Consider the following 19,414-nt stretch of genomic DNA (forward strand, 5'->3'; position numbering starts at 1 on the left):
GCAAATATTTAATATTTGTTGAGGTTTACTAAAAAATGTAGGTATTAATAGTTTAATATTCCCTTAGTTTATTGCTGTCAGTGGTGTGATTTAAGCTGAGGACCATCTGGTGGCCAATCTGAAGGGGGCAAAGTTAGTACGTGGCACAGGAGATCCTCCTTATTTGTCACTCTGAGGATACACAACTTATGTATCAATTTTCATAAGTATCAAAAAGGATCTCCTCCTCTCCAGGAGACTTGCCATTCTATATATATATAAAGAGGTACTAGTTTTCTGTTTGCCACAGGGTTGTGAGTTAGCTGAGGGGACACTTTATTAGACTTTGATCAAATCTAGATACTCATGCTCCCTCACATTAAGAAACAAGCCCAATTGTCCCACAGAAATGATAATTACCTGTTTTTGAATAAACACAGAAATTGACCTGCCTAGTTTTAAAACTTGAAACTTGGTCTCACTGAGTTCACCCCTCAGGAGGTTGATCCTCAAGCAAGGGACTCAAACTCACTAGATCATGGCATCCAGACAGTGAGACACCAGAGAGACGAAGGTCTCTCATAATTGCCTCTGTACCCCCACCTAGTTCTTTCCTGAACACAGCTGCATCCCTTCCCCAGCTACATAAACTCCCAATTTTAGTGGGTTGGAGAGATGGGTTTGAGACTGATCTCCCATTCTTTTTGACTAAAGCACCTGAACAAACCCTTATTTCCTGGCAATACTCACTGTCTCAGTGATTGGCTCTCTGCACAGCAAGCAACAGGACCCAGACCAACTCCCTGGCATTTTGGTAACAATTGCACAAAAGGAGGAAAATACCAGTATCTAGGTACCTATACTCTTGCAATTTGTTTGAGTTTGGCTTTTATAATTGACAGAATCATGGACAAGCTGGAGCCCTTCCAGCAAATGGAGAAGGTGCATGAGGCAGGAGGTGGGTTAGGCAAAACAGTCCCCTTTCTCTTCCTGTCACGTAAATTCTTGTGGGGGCCATTGCTCTGAGCAGGCGCTCTTTCCTGGGTGGCCTACTGGAGGAAGAAATCTGAGCATGAAAGACTGCCTCTCAATTTGGAGCCTGAGGAAAATGTCAAATTTTAATTAATATTTCAGGTTCAGAAGGAAAATACATAAGGAAAATTAAATTGGACACAATTGTTCCTCATTCTCAGGGTCTCCACTCTGCCCCTGCTTCATTCAGATTTCTTTGTCAGAGTGTTTCTCTATTTAGATGGACATCCTATATTGTGTCAATGCCCCTTCTCTTGTAGTGGATCCTGGAGTGTATCTTCCTTTGTATCTTAGCACAATTGCATGTTCCAGACCTTTTGCATAACTTTCCCATTATAAAGTCACATATGTTAATCTTTGAAGACCAAAGATCTAGTACAAGAGCTTAATTGATAGCTGGAGAATTGGATTTAAGTGCACTTTCTATTTATCAATTGCATTCACTCTCACTTTTTCCACTATAATGGTGTTTCATTGTATATTATTTTAGAAACAATTCACCATTCTCCCGTTTCCACGGCAATGAGGCTATATTAAACATTATAGTCAAGACTAAGACACAGTTACCATTAACTTGCTTACCCGAGTTAGCAGAGGTTCGCCATTTTTTAGCCACCTGTATGTAGGCTTAGGCCTTCCATTTGCTTTACATTCCCAAAAGACATTTTCTTCCATGGCCACGTGAATATCATTTATTTTTTGAATCCAATTAGGTTGAGCTATAGGCGTCCAAAAAGCAAAGAAAGGTGTATATTCAGTGTGGACTCAATCTATTTTTATCATACGCAATCAAAGGGCAAAAATACACTTATAATAAAATTCCTTTTCCAGATGTTATGCAAATAACAAGACTGAGTAGACATTCAGGGAGGTGCCTATATCCTACTCTGAATACCATTTTTGTGGTTCATATTGTAGTCTTTTAATCCCTGAATGCAAAATGGATAAAACTACCAATACCATATGGCAAAATTAACTGTCCCTCTCCTGTAAGTATCTATTATTCCTTTTTTCCTTTCAGTAGAGAATATCTTCCCATCACCCCCCTCCCACTTTTAACCAGGCTGGTATATTTCCAGGTATGCCAGCCAGATTGCTTTGCAGCTAGAGGTAACCATGTAACCAAGTTCATGCCAACTGTATGTGTGTGAAAGTGGTGAGAGCAACTTCTGGGTTATTCACTCAAAGATACTTTCCCTAACCTCTTCTTTCCCCTTCACACTGATTGGAAAAGACTGACAATTGGAATAGCCTTGGGTGCAGACATGGAAGCTACATAGGATGAAAATGCTGACCTGTCAGCCTTGGACCATGAATGACCGTGTGGAGCAAAGCAGCTCCACATCCACCTGCCATTTTTGAGGAAAATAATGTGAGAGAGAAATAAACTTCTCATCTAAGCTACTTTATTTTGGGGTCTCCTTTGTGAGAATAGCCTAGCTTGTCCCTCACTAATATACTTCACTCCCACATGTTGTATAGATAAGTTTTATGATTCCTTTCTCCTTTAAGACTATCATCATTGTTTATTATTGATTTCATATTTATAGAATGTTATCTACAGGAATATGACCCTAGAACCCCAAATCTTTAAATGAGTTCTGATTTTTATCAAACCTCCTTAGGAAATCAAGTCCTGCCCACAGTCTAACACAAGAATTCAAAGTAGCACTTAATTCCCACATTGCCTACCCCCGCCGCCCAAATGATAATATATTTTCTGTACTTCATTGAAGTCACATTTTCTTTCCTTATTTTCAATAGATATAAAGACAATGTTAATTCCATGTTCAGTGAAAAGTCTTCATAAATATCCAATCTTGCTTCAAGCACAATTCACGCCATTAAGAATAATGATAAACATATTCAGGTAGAAGACCTTCAGCCCAAAGTCATGCAGAAGATAACCATAGCTGTCATTCTGGAACTTTATGTGTTCACAGGGCATTTCTACAGGGTAATGCCTACCAAGGTAAACCTAATAATCAAAGTTGATATCAGTATTTAATTGGGAGATGCTACTCATTATTCTTAACATCTCTTCCAGCTGACTTGACCTCAGTATCTTCACTCTACAATGTTTCAAATCATCCATAATTTAATTCAAAAGGAAATTGCTACTGTTGAGGCCAAACTGTATATTTTACCTTTTCAATAATAAACAAAACTAGAAAAACACTCAACAAATCACTTAACCAGCAGAGGTCTCTAGGCCCTTGAATAAATGCTGCTTTTTTCTTTTCTCATCTATAAGCAATTTTATGTTTTTCAAGGAGCAAAACACAATTTTACAAATCCTCTATTGATGGGATGATGCATTGCTGCATATGAGGGGAGGCCAAAAGGGTCAACTTCAAAAAAATTTAGAACATCAACAAACATTAACTTGAATGAAGGGTTATAACCTACACCCTTAAAAGAGCTGCAAGTCTTCCTTGTTCTTTATCTTCCTGCTGCTAATGCAAAGGAAGCTAAAGAGGTTCTCTGCTTGGAGAATTTGATGTGTAACCCTGATAGGGCTAATGCAGTTGTATGCCTGATTTTACATTCAACTTGCCGAATACTGACCCCCTACAGAGTCCATGAAAACAAAGCAAACAAGAAAAGCCACAGAAATACGTGAGGAATATTAACAATGAAGCCAAACTTTTGAAAGACAGTGAGGAAAAAAATGGAAGGGCAAATGTAACTTATGAAGCAATGTCAAGTTGAAGTTCAAAAAGGAAACATCAAAATCACATGCAGAGACAGAGATTTCAATGTCATAGATTTCCTGTAACACTTGGGCTTACTTATTGCTTTTTTGCAAAAATTCAGAAAGCTGGAAGCAAAACCTTGCAATCTCAAGAAGCAGGTGAGGCAGAGAAGGGAGGGACTGGAGAGAATTTTGAAAAGACCTTGCAAAGTTCTAACTAGTTAAGCACTTCTGAGGGCTCATTCTGTCTCTTCCCACGGGGTTATGGAGGTCAAGGAACCAGATGAGAATACTCAGTGGTAGTTATTTGTGCTGGCCAAGGTGAAATCAACAAAAAATTCAGTGTCTGTGAGAGATCACCTGGCACTTTCTTTATTTTTAAAGTAAAATTAATTCATAGAAGACAAATTTGAACTGATATAAACATATTCATCTCAAAGTGAATATCTGAACTTGGGCCCATGAAGATCAGAAATGAAGCATCATATTATATATGTGACAAAGAGAGATAGTCTTTATCTTAACATGCCATTTGCAAATCTACAGGGCAAAAGCCCGTGTAGTAAAGGTTTTCACTCCTGCTCACTTAGATTGGATGAATCATATCTAAACGAGTGAGTTTTTCAAACTAGAATAAATGAAGTCATGTGCTTGATGAAAATGACTCATGTATCTCCATATTTGGGGGGGGTTACCTAGTTCAAAGTCCTTAGATAACAAAAATCCCAGTTAAGCATATTATAAGATATATCATTAGCCCCTCCCCCTTTTGTGATAATGCATTGGGTACAGGGTATTTATCACTTAATATCAAGGTTCAACTACATTTTACAACTCCATGTCTAATAACAGGTTGAACATCCCTAATCTGAAGATCTAAAATCTGAAATGCTCTAAAATTCAAAAGTTTTTGAGCGCCACCATGATGCCACAAGTAGAAAATTTCACACTTGATCTCATAAGACTGGTGGTCATAGTCAAATACAGTGAAAACTTTGTTTCATACATTAAATTATGCAAAATATTAAAATGTTGCATAAATTACCTTCAGGCTATGTGTATAAGGTATATATAAAACATAAATAAACTTCATGTTTAGGCTTGGGCCGAAATATTCCAAAATCCTAAAAAATCTAAAATCTGAAACACTTCTGGTCCCAAGCATTTCAGGTAAGAAATACTCAACTTGTATCAACTCAGAGGAAGGCCTGAACAGGTTAGTTCAATACTATTATTTCAGAAGCCATTTCTAAATGTCTTTTTTTTTTTTTTTTTGTAATATATGCAGAGCCCACATATTAAGCAGAATTAAACACATTCACATATTAAAAAAGAGAACCATCTGTTTTGAACTCCCATATTCTTTCAAGATTTGAAACAAAATAATTCTTCTAGGACTCCTTAAGTATTGTTCTCAAACTACAAACTCAAATATAATGTTAAATGGTTGTGCTGGGATTTGACCCTGTGACATAGTTTGTCTCTTGGATAGATATACAATCTCTTCATTTCAATCTTTTGTTCAATAACTGCCAGAAATGACCTAAATCAGCGTTTGTGTATTCCAGCCACTGGAATTGTACAAGCATCTTATCCAATAATAATTTATATTGCAGGCAGATATAATTTAAACTCAGTGGGTCAAACAATTCTCAGGAGTATTTGGCTCTTCGATTTTCTAAAAACAGAAATTTCTAACTGAAAGAAATGCCAACATATGCCTTAGGCCTTAGAAATTTAAAAATATAAAAGAAAGGATATGATGGCAAAAAAAAAACCCCTCTAAATTACTATTACAAAGATGACCTGTAGACATTCACAGTTATTTCTGGTTGCTGATACAATTTTGGAGAAGATGAATCATCTCCAGGGAATGCAGGAGTTTCACTGACACTGCTTAAGAATTTTATGAGTCTGGAGATAATTACTTGGCTTTAGTTTACCACCTATATATATAGATGCTTCCCAAATCTTTATCTCCTGCCTGGGATTCTTATGCAATTGACAGAATCATCAAGAAATTCTCACATTGCCTCAAATTCAGTGTTCCTAGTATTGGTACGAGAAATAGTTATTTTCCAATGCTACTTAAGAGAGTCTTCCAGTTTATTATTACAGTCTTCTCATAAACCCCTGACTTCCAGTTAGCAGAAGTCACTGAAAAGAAGGACCAGCTCTACAAGAAATATGCATGTTGGATTTTAGGGCAAGGTCCATCTTTGATGTTTGTTCAGCACTGATAATCTGCACTTCTCTGGCTTCAGACTCTCATCCACTCCCCACACACCAATCAGTCTCCTCACAGGGGTCTTCAAACTCAATTCCATGAAGCTCTGAGGGTTCTTGGAAGGCACTCCCTTCTACATTCATTCAAATTCTCAATATTTAATACGCAGCAAGGCTGCTTCCTTGCTGAAGCCTTGCTTTGTATTAAATATTGAGAATTTCTTGTAAAATTTCATGCTAAAAAAAGTACCTTGAGAATTAAACATACACATACTTTGCTGATACTTGCTGATATCTTGTATTGTAAGAACAGCTTTGGAAATGCAGTCTGGAGATTGGAAGCCTGTTTTCTCCTTGAATTCAGATTCGTTTGGACCTAATGATGTCTAACACTCCTTTTGATTTGATTTGATTTTTATTTATTTATTTTTTTGAGACGGAGTCTCGCTCTGTCGCCCAGGCTGGAGTGCAGTGGCGCAATCTCGGCTCACTGCAAGCTCCGCCTCCCGGGTTCACGCCATTCTCCTGCCTCAGCTTCCTGAGCAGCTAGGACTACAGGCGCCTGCAACCGCGCCCGGCTAATTTTTTGTGTTTTTAGTAGAGACGGGGTTTCACCGTGTTAGCCAGAATGGTTTCGATCTCCTGACCTCGTGATCCACTTGCCTCAGACTCCCAAAGTGCTGGGATTACAGGCATGAGCCACTGCACACGGCCCCTCCTTTTGATTTTAATAAGTGAAACCTTTAGCCTTTAGATTGTCTCTTAAACCAACAGGATTCATAGTTCTCCTAGTTTTTCTGTTAATTTGTACTTCATTCACACACTCTTATTTATGGCTTCTTCATCTCTACATAAGTTACAACTGACTTGCTTCTGGCAATGGTATGGGAGACGCCATCGGGCCGATCCTTTTACAGATAGCATGGATAGCAACGATAAACTCAAGTCCAGATATAAAAACCAACTATATGAAGATACACTAGAAGGCAACTCAAAGCTCGTATATTTCTATTAATAGGTATTCATCAATACGTAAAGCAAATATAACTGTAGGAAGTAATCTGTGTATGAGATAACAAGTAAGATTTCTGAATGGGCTGTGCCTCCTGTAAATGTTACAAAAATTAGGAGAACATTATCATTATTTCATATCTTTAGGTTAATATTGAAAGTCTTCTGCCATCTGACCAGGTGCAGTGGCTCATGCCTGTAATCCCAGCACTTTGGGAGGCCGAGGCAGGCGGATCATCTGAGGTCAGGAGTTTGAAACCAGCCTGGCCAACATGGTGAAACCCATCTTTCCTAAAAATACAAAAATTAGCCGGGCATGGTGGTGCCTGTCTGTAGTCCCAGCTACTCAGGAGGCTGAGGCACGAGAATCGCAGTGAGCTGAGATCGTAACAATTGTACTCCAGCCTGGGCGACAGAGCATGACCCTGTCTCAAAAATAAATTAACAAATACATACATGAAAATGAAGTCTTCTGCCATCTGGTTTTACCTACATCTCTTACTTTCTGTCCAACTATGCACAGTGAATCCACAGCTCCTGGTGAATAAAGTTCTTTGTCTTCCACTCCAATAAGTCAGTTCAGAACTTTACAAATGAGTTATAGAATAAAAACATTGTAAATCAGCAATATGTGGATTTTCAAAAAGGCTGTTGGGCCCGATTTACTCAGTTATACCCAGATCAATCAAGCTATGACTCTAACCTTACACAGATTAATTTCTCTATATTTCTTTCTTTTATTTTTTTAATCTTCAAAGCCTCTACCTAGTGTTTCCCTCAATCTGCTCTTACTCAGCTGAATCCATCCCCTTCTCTTTCCCTTATACACCTTGAGTTCAGTCCCAAATACAATCAATAATGGAAACTACTAATATATGGAATATCTAATCAGCTTCACTTTATGCACATCATTTCTAAACCTCATAATAATATTCAGGTTAAATGGACTTAAACTCATTTCATAGGTAAGGCCCAGAGACATTAACATCCAGATTCAGAAAGTGGCTCAGTTAGCAACAGTACACAGGCCTGCTTGGCTCCAACATCCATTCTCTGTCCAGAGCCTCTCAAAAAATGTCCAACCCTATCGCAAATGACAATGGTAGCATTCTTTTGAATGTATCCTTCTTAAAGTGCAATCTAAGAACCATTGTAGGTCCCCAGGTTTCCTTAAGAGAGTCCATTATGTCCTCTCTTTCCAATTATATATGTGTCAGACCATATTTTCTTCATATGCTTCAATCAAAACAAAATATCATGACAGACTGGATACAGAAGTATATAGGAGAATGCACTCTTATTCTAGTAAGACACACATATAAAGAGATTTGCAAAAATATAAACCATGCTGCTCTTTTCATTAAATATTTTTGTTTGGAAAAATATATCCAGTTTTCTTATGTTAATTATTTCTAACATACACTGGTTGTATTTTTGTCACTTTAAAGTAAATTAAGTTCTAAGTTAAATTCTCCATTTAAATTAATTATATGGCATATATGGGTAGATATAACTCACATAAACAAAAGCTCTTTGAGGTATCCAGTAATTTTTCAGGGTAAAAAGGAGTCCTTAAACCAACAGTTTGAGCACTCCTGCTTAGACGAGCAGAGGAACTTTTAGAAAAATGAATCAACTTAAGCAAAACCTCCTATAAGTAAATTTAAACAATATTAATTGGTGAATAAAAAATGTAACTGCGACATTTTGCCTTCTCTGGGACTATAGAGTGAAATGACTTGAATTGTATTTCAATATGTTGTCCTTGATATGACTCTTTCTTTCATGGCTTAAAGTTTCTCATTAGGTGAGGACTTTATGCCTCCACTCCTGTATTAATTCTCTCTGACTATTATTCACAACATTTGCTCAATGTGTACCCCTTAAAAACTGCAGCAACATACTTTATTGGAACTACCAGATGAAAGAAAGAAACAAAAATTGTTGACTTTATCTTAAGTGACAGGGGAATTGACAGTATCCAATATCAGTTCTGTCTAGGACAATTAAGCAAACTATTGCTCTACTGTGAAATTACCTTATCTACTGTGTTCAATTTTTGGTCACTCTGTCCTTTGCAGCCCCTTTGCAGGGCTGAATATTATCTTGTGATCACATATACATAGCACATCCATGGGGAATTAGTATGCTCCGCTGTAACATGCTTCAGTATTCATTTATTGATGACCTTAGAGATACTCAAACACCATTTGCAGTGTCATCAAGCCTACAGTTTTGCCTTTAGAGGCAAAGGACTGTAGCACAAAGGGTCTAGACATTTAGTCTTACATGTAATTTGAAGAAGAAAAAAAGACTTTTTTTGGACTCAATAACCAGGTGACCAACTTAGAAAATAGAGAGTGAAAAAGTCAGTTGTTCATCCAGATGTTTTCATTTGTGACACTGGTAATGGAAAATGCAAGAAAGAGCATCTGGATGATTGACGGATTTTTTTCACCTTATCTATTGTATTAAAATGTTGTATTGGCAGGAAAAGTAACACAGGTAGAATAGCAGAAAAAAGCAGGTCTAGCTGTGATTTCCATTCACTGCATTACCTTGAATAAGTTATTTTATATCTCTAGATCCTATTTTTTTTTAATTATAAAAATCAAAGGGTTGGCCCCAGCAGTTACTTCCAGCTTAAGTATTACTGGATTCTGTGAAATATAGCCTTGTTTACTGCTCAAATATTAGATTCCCCATTTCCTAATTATGAAGATGGTTTTACTCTCATAACACCTGTTACAAAGAGAAGAAACTGTACAAAGATATTAAATATCAGGCTCTTTTAGTTCACACTTCATTCTACTAAATGATGACTATAATTCTATCAGTCTTTTTGGGCAAAAAGGAAGTGACTACAGAGACAGAATGAAGTGCAGAGATGAATAATTATCAAGCGAATTAAATCCATTTTATACTTCCCTTTCCTTTCTTCAAAGATAATTGCCTTAGCGCTCTCATTCTACTTTGTGTAGACTGGCTAAAATGCCTGATGTGACAGTAAGCTGTTAGCTTTCCAGAGAAGCGGGAACACCTTCTCTTGCACGTAATTTAATCTTCAGCTTCACAATACCATGGGTGGACGACCTAAACATAGACCATTCTCACTATGTGGTTCCCAGACAAGCAGCATCAGCATTACTCGGGAACTTACTAGAAATGCAAATGCTTGGTTCTACCCCGGACTTACCAAATCAAAGCCTCCATCTGGTATGTTCCCACTGGGAACATAGAACAGGACCCAGAATTCTGTGTTGTAATAAGACTTCCAAATTATTCTGATGCACACTGAAGTTTCAGAACCTCTAGCAAAGCATTTGAAATCTAGCTCTGTTTTTTACTGTATAAACTTAAATCAATTACTTTCATCTCTTTGGGACTCAATTTCCATATCTATAAACTAGACACATGTAGGAATGAAATGAGCATATCCTATTGGCTCTAACTCCAAAATATATCTCAAGTCTCTCCATTTCTCTTCCTCTCTTACGTCCTAACCAACAATGTCTCTTGCCTGGATATTGGCAATAGCCTCCTAACTAGTTGTCTGGCTTTTGCTCTTGGTTTCCAATCATCCATTCACCACAAAACAACCTGAGTGGTCTTTTCAGAACATTAATCAAATCGAGTCACCCTCCTGCCTTGAAATGCTGTTAAGGGCTTCCCATTTTACTCAGAGAATAAAACCCAAACTCCGTGCCTGGCTTACAAAGTACTGCAGTCTGTCACCTTCCCAAGTTTCAAACCTTTGCCCCTTGCTCACTATGATTTAGTTAACACTGACTTCCCTGCTGCATATCAAGAACATCAAGTAGTTTTCTGCCTCAGAGCCTTTGCACTTCCTCACCTTCTGCCAGGAATGCACTTCCCCTTGAAAGCTTAGCTCATTTTCATCCTTTAGGTTTTGGGTCAGAGGGCAATTCTCAGACAAGTCTTTCCTGACTACTTCATCTTATGAAATCTTTCTCTTGCTCTCAGCTACTTTCTATCATCTCAATCTAATTATTTATTTATTTATTTATTTATTCGAGATGGAGTCTTGCTCTGTTGCCCAGGCTGGAGTGCAGTGGCACAACCTCGGCTCACTGGAACCTCCGCCTCCTGGGCTCAAGTGATTCTCCTGCCTCAGCCTCCCGAGTAGCTGGTAGCTGGGACTACCAGCATGCACCACCACCACACCCAGCTAATTTTTATATTTTAGTAGAGACGGAGCTGGTTTCGAATTCCTGGCCTCAAGTGACTCACCCACTTCAGCCTCCCAAAGTGCTGGGATTACAGGCATGAGCCACTGCACCAGGCCAGTCAACCTAATTATTTTCTTTATCACTCTTACCAGAAAATAAAATTTCCTAGTTAATTTATTTGCTTAATAGTGCATTTTGGTTAACTTCCAGTAAAATATTAGGTCCTTGAGGGCAGGGATTTTGTCTTGCAGCCATAGTGCCTGATAATGTCTCCCACATGGTAGGCAATAAAAAAAAAATCTGTTAAGCAAGTAAATAATATATTAAAGTCATTTTGGAAAATGTTTATCTTTAGTAACAAAGATCCATAGCATTTTACCACTGAAAATAAATCTATTTTTAGGAAGTTTTTAATGCCAAAAAAAAGACTGAGAAAAGTAGATTAAACTAGACCGTACAGGTGATAGAAAAAACAAATTGGGAAGATGGGGTAGGGTAAAAATGTTCTATGAACTTGCTTCAGTTCTTCATACATATCAAACATGAGTAGCGCAGGGTAACTTAAAGACATGGCTACAGTAGGAACAAACCAACGGGCAACAGGGCTTCCATTATTCAGACACTGGGAACAATGATCATGCCCAGCAGGCTTTTGAAAGAAGGCAAAATGGTTTTAATGCAAGAAGGAAAAAAATTGCCATTCTGCCAACCCTGAATAGGAGTTAGCACACTTGTGGTTGCTGAAGTGGAGAGCTGATGAATGCAATAAACAACATGGAACCCAAAGAAGCAGGTTTCTAAGCTCAAACCCATGGTTTATAATCCCTAGGTTGTAAGAAATTCTTGTCAACAAAGACAGAATGTTCATGGATAAGTGACTGGGGTACTTTCTCACCTTTTATCATCTACATGGTGATTTTAATTATCATAATTCATTTAAATTGGAGACCTATGCAGCTGGATATTAGGAACACAGCACCGGGAAGACCCAGACCAGAAAAAAGTGAGAGGAAAACAGATGACAGCCAAGTGCTTATGTATAATTAAGCTCTCCTGTGACTGTGACAATGAAAACAATTAGATAATTTTTGTCACTGATATGCTAGATGAGGAAAAACAAAAGAATAAACCTAAATGCAATAGCCAAGTGCTGTGGAAGTCAACTGATCTGACAAGTTTTTAACACCAAGCGTGGTTGACAAGTGAGCTAAGGCTGAGTTATCTTCAGAAAGCAGGCAAATTTTATTTTATTCTGCTCTTTTTTCCCATGCATGGCTGCAGATAACTCCATTTAAAAAGGAAACATTGTTAGAACCTGATTTTCATCTCCAGGGCAGGATCCCTGAAAAAAACATTTCCCTGCACAGGGCTGGGGGCCAGTGACAAAGTTGATTTTCCATAACAGTAATCCTGGAGTACTCTATTTCCAGTGCAGGAAATCTCTAACCCACAGGAAAGCAGTATGCCGACTCCTGGTTACAGAAAATTTCATACCAGTTTAACATACTGAGAGCAGGAATTTCACTTAACAGAAAATCATGAAAGTTAAAATGACTTTATTCAATTAGTTAAGCTACTCAAATAACATTTAGGTGCAGCCACCACTGAACTGAAGAGACTATTCAACCAAGAAAAAAGAGAAAACGCTGGCCAATTACCTGAATATTTACAGATTGTCCCTATCTGATATAGAAAAAATAATTATTACATTGGTGAGAAAAACGAGCCCTACACAGTTAAAAATACACAGCCATAGCATCTCACTGAATAAATCTGTAACTTACAGTCTCATGATTTTGCAGTCAGTTAACTGTGGTGTCTTTTGCTTTACAACCCATCAAGTAAGATACCAACTACGACCGTTTAAGAGGAAAGCAAAGATTAAATATCAAGTCTGTCATCTGGCATGAGGAGAGTCAGTCCTTTAATATTCTTGAAGACAGACGAATGATAAAAGAGAAGTGCAGATTTATTCAAACAGCTATTGCCCAGCTCATCAAGTGAAGTATTAATACTTTCTACAACTCTGTGTGTTCTCTCACCCCAGAAGCTATATCAGGGGAACGTGAGTCCAAAATGCTGAGAGTCACTTAGGGGAGGTCATTGAAGGCTGGCTGATAGTGGAAATCTCTGCCCAGTTTCCAATCAAGATTTAAAAAAACGTTATGTGATTATTGATCAGAATTCTTTGGCCATAGCTTTTCCTTTTTTTCCTTCCTTCCTTTCTTTTTCTCTTTCCCTCCCTCCCTCCCTTCCTTCCATTTCTTTCTATCTTTTTGGAAGGGAGAGCTTTATTATTCTGCCTGGTGGCCATTCTGACAGGCTAGGAAGCGTAGCCTCCCTTGGCCAGAAGCTGTAAACAGGCACTTCCAAGGAGGAGCAAAGGGAACAAACAGGAATTTGTGCTGAGTGGAATGGCCGAATATACATATTTAATAAGCTACAGGAGGAATCATGGATATTTATGAAAGGAGAAACATGTGCGTGTGCAACTGAGTTTCATGGGTTCTGTGTATGAAATATACATATTTTCATATGTACATAAATATGTATATAAATATGAATATATGTATATTTCATACACAGAAGCCATGAATTTATATACATATTCATATGTATATAAATATGAATATACATATTTAATAAGCTACAGGAGGAGTCATGGAGATTTATGAAAGGAGAACCATCTGCATGTGCAACCCTTCATGGGGTCCGGGTATGAAAAATGGCAGTATTAGCGTCTGAGGGTGGAGGTTTTGGCCCTGTGATGTCAAAAGGTAGACCAGAGGACATGAAACCCCTCACTGCACATCCTCCCTAGAATGACAGAACCATTCTGTGTTGGTGGTCTCTTATCAGGCAAAAAATAAGAGGCAGCATCAGGTGCATGGTTGATATCAGTGATGGAGTCTTTTCAAAGGGCTAGATTGTGTTTAGCCTTTAGGGAAGAAAGGCTCATTGCGGTTAGCGAGGGAGCGGGTATAACTAGATGTGTCTGACATTACCCTCTCATCATGGCCAAGAACTTATTTTTCAATGTTACTCTGGGCCCCCCCTTAGCCAAGAGGGGTCCCCTTCTGTCTACTGGAGGGCTTAGAACTTCGGTCATATCTTAAAACCAAAATGCTTTGGAAGAAGAATTAGTGAAATAAATAGACTTTTGTGGGATCAATTATTGCAAGAAATAAGAACATTTAAAGCCTTTGCTACAACTTGCCCTACAGAACTACTCTCATCATTTTAATATGCATTGTTGTTTGTTTAAACCATTCTTAAATAATTATCAATCTATAGTATTTGTTTTCTGTATCCCAGACAGATGGGATTCTGGCACGCTCCAATTTGGCAGAACTCAGTTTGCTTTCAAAATGCCTATCCAATGAAATCCTTTTCTAGATTTCAAATCAATATCCTAACAGGGTTTCCAAGATGGTCTCAATAATGACCATGTGCTAGTGGTTTTACATTTATATTGTTTGGATCAATGCTGATGATTTGATTGGAATAGGAGCAGCTGCACATAAAAAGTCTTTGGGGTGAGAGAGATTTGTCACGTTCCACTCTGATAAGAACTAAATTTGGACAGTGTGCATTTTGAAATGTTCATGGTACCACATTAAATTGCTACCAAATAGGAGCAATTACAAAAGATTAACACAAACCTCGAATCAAAATTCTAATGAAGAAAAGCACAGAGCTTAAAAAAAAACGATAAATCAGGAGCAGGAATAATAAAATGTTTCCTGTGTCAGGTTTACAGCTTGATGCAAAGAGGAAAAACAGACTTCTTTGCAAGTGTGTTCACACTAATATCCATCCTCCAAACACATCAGCCTAATGTCTTCCTCTCTGCTCCGTCAACATCCTTGCCCCTCACCCTCACTCTCCACACCCAGAATCAACCAGGGCTAATTATGGAGCAAACCATGAGTTTCACACAGTCCTATTCTGCACAATCTCTCCCAAAATGCCTGAATGCCTCTCAGCTTATGATTTCAATATCAGGAAGTTCTGTAGCACTATAAATGATAAACTGAAATCATACACTTACCATAGAAAGTTAGCTGTCCCCTTGCTACATTTTTCCCTCTGGAATTTTCAGCCACACATTCATATAAACCAGCATCCTCCTGCTGAAAATTAGGGATCTCAAGAATTCCATTTGACTTGTGTCTTCTGGCTTTCCTTGCTATCGGCTTTCCATCAGCTCTTCGCCAGATAATAGTTGGTACTGGACTGATAGCAAGAATAAAAAGGAGTGAATCAAACTAGAGAAAACTGAACCTTTTATTTGAACCTAAACCCCTTCCTTCTTGGTTCTACACATACAAGCTTGCAGTGTTTTGCAAACTTCATTCATTCCTCTATCTCCATTACAATTTTAATCATATCCACATCTCTAGTATTACTTATTTAGTGTTCTTAAAATCAAATAACTTTTCTTAACTTTAAATAAGGTGATCTGGCAGGGTGCAATGGCTCACATCTGTAATCCTGGCACTTTGGGAAGCTGAGGTGGGCAGATCACTTGAGGTCAGGAGTTTGAAACCAGCCTGGCCAACATGGTGAAACCCCGTCTCTACTAAAAATACAAAAAAATTACCCGGGCATGGTGGCAGGTGCCTGTAATCTGAGCTACTCGGGAGGCTGAGGCAGGAGAATCACTCGAACCCAGGAAGCAGAGGTTGCAGTGAGCCAAGATCGCACTACTGTACTCCAGCCTGGGCGACAGAGCAAGACTTTGTCTCAAAAAAAAAAAAAAAGTGATCTATCTCCTATACCATATCATCATTGAAATAAAAACAGATTTTTATATATTATATGTGTTTCCTCATACATTTTTTTCTTTTCTTTTCATTTTTTATTTTGAGACGGAGTATCACTCTGTCACCAGGCTGGAGTGCAGTGGTGCAATCTTGGCTCACTGCAACCTCCGCCTCCTGGGTTCAAGTGATTCTCCTGCCTCAGCCTCCCAAGTAGCTGGGACTACAGGCACCCGCCACCATGCCCAGCTAATTTTTGTATTTTTAGTAGAGATGAGGTTTAACCCATACATGTTTTTTTCTAAATAAAAAATAAGAAAATAAAAATGTTCATGTGCATTAGTGGCAAATTAAAGATAGCTGCAAATTCTTTCACATTCCTCCCATTGAGATGAGGTCCATGTCCCCTCCCCTTGAACCTGGTAGCTCTTTTTAACCACTTTGACTAATAAATAAGACAGAAGTCATGTTGCAGGATCAAAGCTCAGGTGTTAAGAAACTGGCAGCTTCTGCTTTCTGTCCCATGGCAGCGCTGAGCTGTCCTACGAGAAGAGTGAATACCTTGAGACTGCCAGGAAGGAGAGGCCGTACATAAGGCTTCCAGATAACAGTCTCAGTGACACCAGCCTTCCAACATCCCCAACAAAATACCAGAAATGTGTGGGAGACTCTTGTGAGCTTTCCAGTACAGTTCATCTGTTAGCTAAACACTACTGAAAGACCTGAAGGATGCCACTAAAAGCAAAAGAATTAGCCAGCCAAGCCCTGCCTGAATTCTTGACCTACAAATTGTAAGATATAATAAAATTCTGGTGTTCCTTCTAAGTTGGTTATGTAGCAATAGATAACAGAAACAATATATTTCCATAAATCTACGTACCAACAATGCAAAGTGCCCTACTTTGAGAAATACCCAAATAATGAACAAATGATAGTAGAAACAATGAGCTCATAAAATTTGGGAGACACAACCTATTGCTGACATACAGGAAGGGTTCACTCAAGGTACATTGTTTTGGACAACATGGTTTTTCTCCTTGTCATTTATATATTGAGAACCTTACCAACTTATAGCAGTCCCTTTGCAAGACGGGTTGGGGAAACTTCGCTTAAAATAGTGAGAGAAAGAAAGATGCCATCTGTGAGGTCTTTATGTACTCTTAAGGCATCTATCATCCTACTGCCATAACTGTTAGAACATATCTTAAATTGCGGAGAGGGCATCATTGAATCTGCAAATCAATGGTTTAGTGAGCTAACCACAGCTTTTAAGATTGTGGCTGCCTGGCAGGGGATACAATTATTTACTTATTTATTTTTCACAAAAACACACACGGAGAAGTAATTAGACTAAAGACTTGCTAATCTTCTCTGGGAAACCTGAGATGGTATTTAAAACATTAAAGCCATCAACTCTACTATATTTGTTTTAGAAGAATTTAAGTTTGTTAGACAGACACTAACTCAAAATGCAGAAAGGCTCTATGAAAAGTACATAATCGGTGTCTTTATACTGATGAGATATGCACTTAATATATGCCTTTAAAAATAACCACATTGAGATGTAGTCTTTCTGCTCTTAAGTGGGCAATGATGATGTGTTTCAGCAGCTGGATGTGCATACCCAAACACTTCTGTGTAGACTGAAGAAGCCAATTTGGGATTTTTGTTTTTATTCCAGCACTATTCAAACAGTGTGAATAGAGTTTAATTCATAACCCCCTTTGAAGTGTGAACAATGTGAATTCTGCTCTTTCTTCACAGATAATTTTTCAAGGTGTCATCTTAAAAAATTCATCAAATGTATATCTAGACTACCCAGTTACCTGCTCTCATCTTTAATTTCATATATATAAATGCTTATACACAAATACTTTAAAATAAAAATTAAAAGTGTAATCATATTATACTGTTAGCAATTTGCTTTTGTTCTCTTAGCATGAGCATTTTCTATGTCTTAAATGTTGTTTTGCAACTTGACTTTTAATGTCTGTAGAGTGTTCAATCCTATAATTATGTCTTAATTTATTTAATATGATAAGTTTTCAGGACATAAAAAATTACCACTGCATTGTACTGTACCAAAGTAAAGATACGACTGTAGCTTATTTGTCATGACTTGAAAACACATGGAAACCAAAACAACCTTTCTATTAGAACTGACAATAAAATGGAAAAAGGAACCTCTTGTATGATTGCTGTAAAACACAAAAATCGTAAGAAAATAGATTACACGCTGATATAAGGATTGGTAGAGTTAGCATCGCCTGGCTCAGTGGCTAGGGACTATAATCCCAGCACTTTGACAAGCAAAGGTGGGAGGATTAGTTGAGGCCAGGAGTCCAAGACTAGCCTGGGCAACATATGCAGATCCTGCCTCTACCAAAAAAAAAAAAAAAAGTTCGTGTTGTTGCCTTAGTCAACATTTGGGCACAGGAAAAAGAGAGTTAGTATTGGATTAGTCAGATAGATGGGGCTGGGCATAAAGATTGACGTGGATCATTAAAATCCAAAGAAGATGTCAAAATTCTCACTTCAGATAATAGTTTATACTGTTTATGCCAAATCTTTATTGCTGGTTACTGGCAAATAAAAATCACAACTGATGTGCATTTCATGTTCTTTATGCTGTCTGATATATTCTCTATGGAAAATTAACTAGTTTCTAAGTAGGCTTTTCTCAAGAAAGTCCACACTGAATAATAAAGTTGTGAACAATTTTTGGACAACTTTGTAAAACAGACTCTCTTAGAGAATAACATGTCTTACCTATCTCTAGCCAGAGTAGAAGGAAACCCAAAGTAGAGAGAAGAGACTGACAGTTTAAAAAGAAATTCAAGAAAAGTCTGGTGCATCCCCTATAAAATGGGGCCAAAATGAAAGTCCGTATTTTTCCAGATAGTCAGCTTAACTGTACCTCAAGTGGAGGCCATTGTTTTCCTGTCATTCTGGGTTAGACAGCATGCACATTACAGGTCATAATAACAGAACAAAATACTTTTTCAGAATTGCCCATTCTCCTTTCCTTTGTGGCCATGTCAGTTGTGGCAGCCTAATCCTTCTTGCACCATTACATGTCCTCTCTCCATGGTGAGGGGGCAGAATCCAAGATGCATACACAGAATTACAAACAGAAAGGCTTCACTTGCTTTTCAGTCACCTCAGAAACCATCACTGTGAACAGTGCAAGAAAAACTCTATACCTGCTCAAGCTGAAGGGAGGATGAGAAGGAACACAAACCAGAACTTACTTTCCTAAAGCAAAGCATTCCAGCTTCACCGTTGCTCCTTTTGCAGTCGGAACTGTTTCTGGGAACTGCACTTCTATTTTGGGCTCATATTCACCCATCACTCCTGTGAATAAATAAAGGGGCTAAGTCTTGGAGATTCTTTTAAAAGGTATAAAATGTAAAACTCATTTTTCTGTTAATGTAGAATGCTCATACACATCATTATGTGCACAATTAATTCCTTCATTTAAAGCAGGTCCTATCTCTAGCAGTCATGAATTGTGGCTC

At 38.0% G+C, this 19,414-nt stretch overlaps 1 protein-coding gene across 3 annotated transcripts in view; it reads right to left on the reverse strand.

Moving 5' to 3' along the window:
* LOC129033762 (contactin-4) overlaps positions 1–19,414 on the reverse strand; it is a 988,873-nt gene that overhangs the window by 163,044 nt on the left and 806,415 nt on the right. For all 3 annotated transcript variants that reach the window (XM_054482749.2, XM_063661823.1, XM_054482751.2), the window contains 3 exons: positions 19,148–19,250; positions 15,185–15,369; positions 1,594–1,730 (listed from right to left, as the gene is read on the reverse strand). In XM_054482749.2, the coding sequence (XP_054338724.1) occupies positions 1,594–1,730; positions 15,185–15,369; positions 19,148–19,250 (425 nt within the window). The remainder of the gene's footprint in view (positions 1–1,593; positions 1,731–15,184; positions 15,370–19,147; positions 19,251–19,414) is intronic.

This window comes from Pongo pygmaeus, chromosome 2, assembly GCF_028885625.2.
Source record: "Pongo pygmaeus isolate AG05252 chromosome 2, NHGRI_mPonPyg2-v2.0_pri, whole genome shotgun sequence".
In the NCBI taxonomy this organism is placed as follows: domain Eukaryota; kingdom Metazoa; phylum Chordata; class Mammalia; order Primates; family Hominidae; genus Pongo; species Pongo pygmaeus.